Source organism: Gordionus sp. m RMFG-2023, chromosome 2 (assembly GCF_954871325.1).
Source record: "Gordionus sp. m RMFG-2023 chromosome 2, tfGorSpeb1-WG-v2, whole genome shotgun sequence".
In the NCBI taxonomy this organism is placed as follows: Eukaryota; Metazoa; Nematomorpha; class Gordioida; order Chordodea; family Parachordodidae; genus Gordionus; species Gordionus sp. m RMFG-2023.
In genome coordinates, this window is record NC_088776.1 from 15,274,972 (window position 1) to 15,284,686 (window position 9,715).

At 25.4% G+C, this 9,715-nt stretch overlaps 1 protein-coding gene across 1 annotated transcript; it reads right to left on the minus strand.

Moving 5' to 3' along the window:
* Positions 1-2,813: 2,813 nt before the first annotated feature.
* Positions 2,814-9,586, minus strand: LOC135924924 (large ribosomal subunit protein bL9m-like). Its single transcript, XM_065460061.1, has 8 exons — positions 9,469-9,586; positions 9,269-9,431; positions 9,107-9,231; positions 9,018-9,062; positions 3,818-3,919; positions 3,530-3,643; positions 3,237-3,341; positions 2,814-3,093 (listed from the first exon to the last, which is right to left on the minus strand). The coding sequence occupies exons 1-8, from the start codon at positions 9,529-9,531 to the stop codon at positions 3,067-3,069; spliced, it is 744 nt and encodes a 247-aa protein (XP_065316133.1). The 5' UTR covers positions 9,532-9,586; the 3' UTR covers positions 2,814-3,066.
* Between the last annotated feature and the right edge of the window lie 129 nt (positions 9,587-9,715).

The window sequence follows — 9,715 nt, forward strand, 5'->3', positions numbered from 1 at the left end:
TTATCAATGATATTCACAGGAACAGGTAAATATTCGAAGGAAAGAGGGATATCTAGACCTGTGCGCCGGCAAACTATCGGCGGCCGGCGCAATTTTCAAAAAATCCTATAGACGGCCGGCGGCGCGCCGATTTTTAGGCGCCGTCAACAAAATCGGCGCAGTTATAAATTTTTATAACATAAATTTTTTTAATTGCTTATTATTTAAAAAAAACGAATATACATTACTCTACAGATATCTCGGCATATTTTTTAAATTTATTTAATAGAAAACTCATTATAAATCCAAAATCGATTTCGTAATTTTATAATTATCATGTATAAAAATTATTTTATTTAAATATTCGGGATAATAATAATCTCCTTGAATTTAACGTCAATCCAGCGGTAGAGAAAACTCTTTCACTAGGTGTGCTAGTCACCCAAATGCAAAGAATTTTTTGGCGAGCCTGGAAAGATTGGGAAGTTTACTCTTCTTTTCTCTCCAAAAGTCCATATCTTGTGAATATCGTTTTCCAAGAAAACTGTGGCATTATTGTTCTAAGTCACCTAACTTGGAATCATAATTTATATTTGTTGAATGTTTATTTGCCAATTTTGTCAAATAACTTAAATTTAATAATTCATCTTGATCCTCATTAGCTATATTTACTACCTGATTATCATCATTCTCTATAAGTTTAAGATGTTTTATTATAAATTCTGAAGCTGAAAAATTTTGCTCTATTAAATACTTTGACACAATTGTCAATTTTTGAAATCTTGGATCTAAAAGAGAGGCCAATACCTTAATATCTTATATTATTACTTGCAGATTACACACCGAAAATCGTAACGCAAGTTTTTTAGCATATTTTCCTTAAGTGAAATGATTTCAGTACTATCACTATCATTTACTATTCAATTTGTTTCAATTTCACTTCTAAAAAGTAACGCCAAGTTTAAAGTAGGCCCTTTTTGTACTGAAAGAAATTCGACAGTTTCTTTAAATTTTGAAAGAAATGCTAATCGTTTTTCTACCAGCTTAGATTCATAATTTGAGAAAGTGCTTCCCAATTCTTTTCAAAATATTAATTAAATTATTATTCAATCCAGATATGCTTTCTAGCATAATTAATATACTATGCGTGGAATTATTGTCATTGGAATTGCCAATTTGAAAATGGGTATCCGGGTATGGATCAATGCTGTCAAGATCTAACATGTCTGATGTTAAATCGATTGTACTTAGACATTTTTTTGATCTTCCTCGAATTCAAATTCAACCTCTGCAGTTTTATATCTTAGAGCAGTAATAATTTCTCTAATTCTTTTGCAAAAAAATTTCCAGACTATGGATTTTTTCAGAGTTGTTAAAGTATCTAGATATAAAAATGTGGTATCTGTATCTAGATAAATTTTTGATTAAAGTATCTGTATCTAGATATTATTTTAGAGGTATCCATATCTGTTTTTAGATACTTTTTAAGATACATTTTGATATACTTCTATTTAACGCTTTTTTATATTATAAATAAAAATACTTGAATGTAAAATTTATTTTATTTTATATGAGCATATAACTTAATATTAATATATATATATTAAAAAATTATATATATATATATATATATATATATATATGTAAAATATAAAAACTTATATATAAAAAGAATATATAAATATTAATTAAATATTATGTCCAAGTTATCAATAACAAGCAAATTCTGATATTACAATCCATCTCAAGAAATTTGTCATTTTTAATTGCAATGGAATTGGTATTTTATTCTATTATATTAATTTTTAAGATTAATATTGATGACGAAAATGACAACATTCTTCCATGGCCAATTTATAGAGCATATTTTAAAGTAATATCTCAAAATAAAGAAAACTAATCTCTGTTGGTAAAATTTTTGCCATGTCTACCAAAAAATATGCAAATTTCAGTTAGCATTACCTCAACTTGCTACATTGTAAAACATTTAAGGGTATAGATACTAAATAAATGTTTACAATTTTAAATTTTAAGAGAAAACATCAAACACTCTTAATCCAAATAAAAAAGGGGAAGGAGAAAAAATCTATTAAAGAAAATATTGAACTAGGCTCATCGTCCATTGATTTTTTTTCCAAGAGACCTCAGATTTTAACCCAAACCACTTTAGATGATTTAATAACTGATTTTATTATAGATAGCATTCAGCCATTTTCAATTGTTGAAAATCCTTCATTTATAAAAATGATCAAAACATTAGCTCCACAAAAAAATATAATTTGCCGACAGACAGTGGTTGTTACTGAAATCTAAAATATTTATCATATATTATATTATTTTATTAATGATATATAATAACTATTTATATTAATCATATATTATATTAATCATATATTATATTAATCATATATTATATTAATCATATATTATATTAATATCTAAAATTCATTATTTTAGTTATATTTTGATAAATGTGATATCGAGTCAATAAATTTTTTAGATCATTTCATAAATTTTTACAATAGAATCCTAATTTAGGTTTATTCAAACCTTATCTAAGAGTATAATAAAAAATGTATCTGTACATAGATACATTTTAAGTTGTATCTGTATCAAGATAACTTTTTGGAAGCTGTATCTGCATCTAGATAAATTTTTAGACGATGTATCTGTATCTAGATTTATTTAAAAAGTATTTTTAACAACTCTGGATTTTTTATTATCCAGAGTTAGGATACTAAAATTATTTATAGAATTATTAAATGTAGATGCATCCATTTTAAAAATATGTAAAATTATGGTAACTTTTGGAATTTTAGATTTGTGATTGATTGAATTCTATAATGACGTCAATATAATTATGATTTTAAAATAGTAGAAAATAATTCATCAAAATCTTGATTGACATTAAAAAAAATTACAACAGTGATGTTGACGAATTATTAGAATAAAAAGGTATGAAATATGAAAGAAATTTCTGCGCCGCCAATATGAAAATCGGCGGAGCGCCGGCGTGGGTCTAGGGATATCCCACCCTGAGTACGCCTATGCACTTAGGCTTCGCTATATATAAATTTGCCTAAATTTTCAATGATTGATGTAGACAGCTCTATTCTAGATATAAGATTTTATAAAAATACTATATAACTAATATACAAAATAATATTTACAAATTTGATTCAGCGATTATAAAAATAATTAAACTGTGGTACTAGTTAATAAATATGCATTTAAACATAAATCAATCATATTCTAACTTCGGACATTTGTTCTTTCATTTTTAATATCTCTTTCATTCTGAGCGGATTTTTACTATAAAGTTCGATAAAGGCGTCAACTTGGATAGTTTCGATATTGTTAACCTTTAAAAAAAATATTAAAAATTCAGTTTTTATTTAAACGCTTACAAAAAACGCGTTTAGCTAAAAAAAAATTAAAAAAAGCGCGCTGATGACGCTTTTGTCCCGATTAGCAAATCCGCTTTTAAATAAAGTGGGTTATGGATAGATTTCTTTAATAAGGAAAAAAAACATTTTTGATTTGTAAATACCGTGATGCCGATCCTAAAATTCTTTTGTAAGCAGTTATTTTTTGTAATGCTTTGTGGATGGTCATTATCGATTAAGGTAGGAAGGGTGATTGCTTCAGGTGGAACTATTATACCCTATTTTATGAGAGCAATATAATAATAAATATTAGAATTGTTCATAAGTTTTTACCAAAAAATCAAATTGATAACTGATTAAGTATGACTTTTAAATTAACAAAATTTAATCTTTTCTTGAAAATTTTAGTAAACCAACTTAGATTTAAGAATTTACTCTTAAAAAAAATTTACGGCATGTCTGAAAGCAATTGATATGTGATTAGAATCAAGAGTCCAATCATTGTCAGCATTCATGAGTATTCTTAGCTTCATTTCTTTCAGTCTTCGTATAACCTTTAATATTATATATCATAATTTATTTATAAAAGCAGTGTGCGTGTTTTTATAACTCTAAAATGTACTTTTCTAAAAGCAATTATTTTTCCCTTTAGAATATTTAGGAGTTTGTGTAGGAATGTACCGATATTTTATATCGGATAGGATCGGGCCGATATTTCACCCATTTAACATATGGGTTATCGTCCAATATTATAAAATTTTCCGATCCGATACGATATAAAATGGCGTCTTTAACAAAAATAAAATGTTATAAAATTTTTAAAAAAAGTTATATTAAAATCATTTATTTTTATAAATAAAATCGAAATCCATTTGTATGTATATTTTTTTAATAATAATAATCAATAAACATTCTGCCATATTGTTATTTTTTTGCGCATTCTGTTTATAAAAGTGTGCGAAAATCTTCTCAGAATCTGTTTTAGGTGAAGCTGGTGATATTGACAGTTACCATCGCCGCAGGCTTACCTCTGATAAATTGGAAATTTTGGTATTTCTAAAAAGAAATCTTCGATATATTAATGTTAAATATTATTTTAAATATTTATTTCAAATTTCATAATATATTTATTTATTACTTATAATGTATATAGATTAATGTTATATAAAAGTGATACAATAAAAATATTGTATATACTTTTAGATGCAATTAAATTGAATATTAGATGCAATTAAATTGAATATAAAATATAACTGTATAATATATTTAAACGACATAAGTTATAGTATAGTTAAATTATAGATGTTATACTAATAAAAATATATTAAAAATTAAAACCATTGGTATCTTTACAAAATTAGATATGATATCGGATCGGTAATAAGCCGATATCAGTTTAATATCGGATCGGTCTCCAAAAAGTGGTATCGATACACCCCTAGTAAAAATATAAATAATTATCTCATTCAAGGGTGCCCGCAAAAACGTGGAAATGCAGGGACATTTTTTGCTAAAGTTTTTATTTCTTTTTCATTTTTGCTGACTTTTTGTGTGCTTTTCTGCGATTTTTTTCATAAAAAATTATTAGGGGCCAGGAACAACTGTAAACACATTTTTCAAGCCGGGTGTGGTAAAAATAATTATGGGCTAAGTCAGAAAACCCGATAAAAAATTTTCATAGGCTGGCTTAGGCAGATCTCTTGTTGCAATTTACTTGACTTTTATAAAAATATAGATATAATTGAATATTTTTTATTGTTTATGATTCAATGGTGTTATAACGTGCATAATGAAGCAAACCTACCATCACGCATTTTTGATTGAAAGTAGTTCTTTAATCTTTTCAAATGCTAAATTGTACATGTTGTAGGCGTGTAGCTAAGAATTTTCTCTGGGGGAAGGATATTTTTTTAAATATTATAATGATTTATTTTTGGTACATTGAAAATTTATAAAACTAATCATAATTAATCAGCATAAGTAACCTATCTTATTTATAAAAATGACAATTTTGAACACAAATAATATTGGAAAATACAAAATATTTAAAAGCAAATATAATATTGATAAAAAATATTATAGCGAAACTGGTATGTAAATCATGATAAAATAAAATATAGAATTATGCTAACAAAATATTGTTCATAAGTAGAAATTTAACTTTGAAATTGCATCAACCTTTTTTATAGGTTGTTCTTTATTGGAAATTAAATCCCTATCTATATTAAGTAGAGCTAGCTCATTTACAAGCACTTTTAAAATAGGTCTTTATTCTCAGCAATGAAGAAAAGATCCTCTCATTTTTGCTTGTACTAATTGGTATTGTTCCAAAATACTCGTGCTTAAATAACATTTCTCAGATATTATCTACTAGAATTAATCTTTATTACCAACTTTTAAATTAAAAGTAATTCTGAATAAAATTGAGCTTTCAATATCAAGATTTAATATAACATCAGAAGAATTTCTAAGTAATAGTATTTGTAAATTGGATAATGCCTTTGAAGAATTGGAAATAGTTCATTGATTTGTGTTAAAAATGTATCCAAAAGTAGAATAAAAATGGTTAGTTCATATTAATCCATAAATGAGTCCAATATTAAAATGGTTTGTTTGTAGGGTGCAAGTCAAGGCTTGCAAATTTTAAAATATGATTTTGCTCTTGCCTCAACCGACTAATGATGCATAGCGTTAAACGTTATTGATTCTTAATGTGCTTGATTGTAATTTTATCCTTATATACAAAAAGATTTGATCAGGGGTTCGAACCGTACCCGAACCCAAAGAAGAAAACCCGGGTTTTGGGGAAAAAAATTTGAACCAGAACCGAACCTGAAACCCGTTTATAAAATTTTCAAAACCCCGAATTAAACCCGGGAATTTTATTTGAACTCGAGTTCTACCGGGTTCAGTGTATTGTTTAAATTAATATAAGATATTTGTATAATTGTAAATACAAATATTAATAATTTATTTGACATTTTATATTTTCAAATTTCCATTTAAGTGAAATGATAATAAATTTAAACAACTTAATTCATTTACTCCATTTTTAAATTTATTCTCAAAGATTCCTATTTTGTTAATAAATTACAATTAAATTCATATATGCCATTTATTTTTAATTTTAACTTATTCTCAAAGATTATTAATTAAAGGAAAATGAAAGTGAATAAGTTAAAGTAGAAATTATTAATTGGATATTGTTAATTTAAAGAAATACGTCTAAATAAATTTTTTTAAATCTATACATGACTATGCTTTGTATTTTTAACTATATTTCTCCTATAAATAAAATAAAAAATTAATTTTTTATACCAAATTTATGTCAAGTTTTTTAATTATGATTTAAATATAGAATTTTTTTTGATCAATTCAAAAATTCTTAAACCCGAGCTGATCCCGGACACAAACCCGGGTTTAAAAATATTTCCCTGAAGCGAGCCCAAACCGAACAATCCTATTTTTTTAACATTTGATGATTTTTAAAAGGGTCCTAGTTGGTTCAGTACATGTATAACAATTCGATGGTTATGGGTTCAAATCTAGCATGGGCCATGTTTTTTTTAAGCCAACTTGGTGGTTCCATCTATGGGCAGAAGATATATAGAAGATCGAATTCAACCTCATGATTAATATATATTAAAAAATAAATAGGTCTGGTTTAGTAAGTGGTCTAAAGTAGGGCTGTGCCGATCCACATATTTTTCACCGATCGATATTGCTTTAAACCCGATCCGATACCGATCCGATATTTATACTGATCCAATATTTTTTATGCAAAAAATCGAATTATGAATTTAATTGAATTTTTTTATTTCTACAATTAAGACTAATAAAAAAATATATATTTAATAATATATCCATTTTATGTTGGTGTGAATTATAAAATTGTAATATTTATAAAATTATAATATTCGATTTTTTTAATAAAAATGAGAGCCTCTAGATTTTCTGGAAATAAGTTTCTATGATATGGACTATCTATATCTCCTGCCGTACTGAAAGCAGACTCAGATGATTCCGAAGATAACGCATTTTGCAAAATTATCTTTGTCGTTTGTAAAATATTTCCATAATTCAGATAACATATTTAAAAAATTCCTTTATTTAAAGTATAAGTAAAAAAATTGGCGTTATTTAAATTGATTTAAAATAAATAAAACTTTGGGTATTCCTTTCTATTTTTATAAAAAAAACTTTTAAAATACTATAAATCTATTTTAAAAAAGAAATAAAATTTAAAAAAATTATTTAGAAAATATTATAATAATGTAAAATAAATAAATATACATAACATAAAATAAAATAACGGGCATGACTTTTTTAAAAAAACTGTATCTTGACCGGGGACGCGTAGTTTTTTTTTTTAAAAAATAAATTTTTAAAAATTTTACTAAGTTAACACATTTTTTTTAAATCATAAAAAACATTTTCGATATTCATTTAATGAGCTAAATATGAATCTGCATTTATTTTTAAAAAAAAATTGTATCTTGACCGGAAACGCGTAGTTTTTTTTTAAAAAAAATAAATTTTTAAAAATTTTATTAAGATATCATTTTTTTTTAAATCATAAAAAACATTTTTTAACTTATTTTATGAAGCTAAATATGATTTTTAATTAATATTATATAAATTAAACCTCTTTGACCGGGAACGCGTAGGGACGCACAGTTTTCAGGGACGCGTATTTTAGCCACACCCAAAATAACAAAAAAAAGAAAAGTAAAAAGATCGGATAGGGTTTTTACAGTTATCGGCCTGATCCGATATTTTCGGAAAACGCTAAATATCGGTACCAATCCGATCTGATATTTAATATTGGCACAGCCCTAGTCTAAAGTCATATTATTATTACCCCACCTCAACCATCACTTAAATCTCGTAAAATATATTAGAAAACTTTACAATTCACAAAAAACTTTATATTCTTCAAAAATAATTTATAATCTGTATTTTTTGCTATAGATTAGTGACAGTTTAATTAATTTTATATATATGGCATTTTCTAGCAACATGGAAATTAATTTCACTGAAATTAAAAGATCGGTGTCAGTTAGTATCTTTCCTCCTACATTTCTACCAAATTTAAACATCATGGAAATTTCCTATATTTTAAGGCATATTATTTGATGATTCTGCAATATAAATAAAAATTTATGACTATTATATTTCCAAAAATAGTACCTTACGTGATTCAATTAAATCTTACTCTTAAATTAAAAAAAATCTTGCAAAAGATATCTAAAAATAATTTTCCCGAAGGGATCATAAGTTTAAAATAACATATCTTTTTTAAAAATTATTTGGAGGGGAATGGTAAGAAATTGATGGCAAATCCTTATAAATTTTTAAAAATTAAGTCATTACAAGAATTGATGACATGAAGCATGCTCTAAGTCTAAAGGTGCTTGCTTTTTTGATATTTACTGTTAGATTAAGAAAAAAGAGGTGTAGCCCATCAAATAACTATTTCTCATATCTAATCACATGTGGGTTATATTATAAAAATTTTTTAGTAAGCAAATAATTACTGTAAAAATAATTAACAAATAAAATTCATCCATTTTTGTCCAATTTTTAATTAGGTATAAAAATTCAATAATTTACATAATAAATAAGACTAAATAAGACTAACTAAAAAATTACCCCAGATGCAAATGCTGAATGAACATTTTTTGACATGTTGTCATCCTAAAAATTGATATTTATAATTATGATAAAACAATAATATTAACTATTTTTTCTTGCATAAAATTTTCAAGGTTTTCAGGAGAAGCATAAACAGCATATCCTGATGGCAACAAATCCAGATATGCTTTCTCCTTCCAAACTTCGATGATGTCACCTCTTACACCTAGTTCTAAAAAAAATTAATTTAATTAAATTCAATAATCAACCTTCAACTGTTGTAGTCAATATTAGTTTTAATTTACCACTTGGATTTAGAGATATGTCCTCAAGTTGTTCATATACATATTTTTTACGATCTATGGGTTCTTTATCCATACATTTTTGATAAAAATGTTTATCGGGATCAACATGTTTCAACATATAAGTGTTCTAATGAAAGATATAAAATATTAAAATTAATACTTACTCGTTTGGAATATATAGGCACACATGAAACATATTTGTTAATATTCAGGAGTGATTTAAACATCGTTTTTCGAAAAACTTAAAAACCGAACATTGAAATAGTGCTTAATATATTTAAAATCATAAACACAACTTTAAAAATGATAAATATTATATCAAAAATAAATTATTTTTAATAGTAGCTAGAACCATATTATTACACGTTTAAATTGCATTTCAAAAAATTATATTATTAGCTTGGCTATTCA

Bases quoted from the DNA above. Each gene is read 5' to 3' on its own strand.
- LOC135924924 (XM_065460061.1), bottom strand. From the start codon at position 9,531: ATGTTTAAATCACTCCTGAATATTAACAAATATGTTTCATGTGTGCCT. The intron at 9,432-9,468 runs GTAAGTATTAAT...ATCTTTCATTAG, and splicing joins TGCCTATATATTCCAAACGA to AACACTTATATGTTGAAACA. The intron at 9,232-9,268 runs GTTGATTATTGA...AATTTTTTTTAG, and splicing joins ATTGACTACAACAGTTGAAG to AACTAGGTGTAAGAGGTGAC.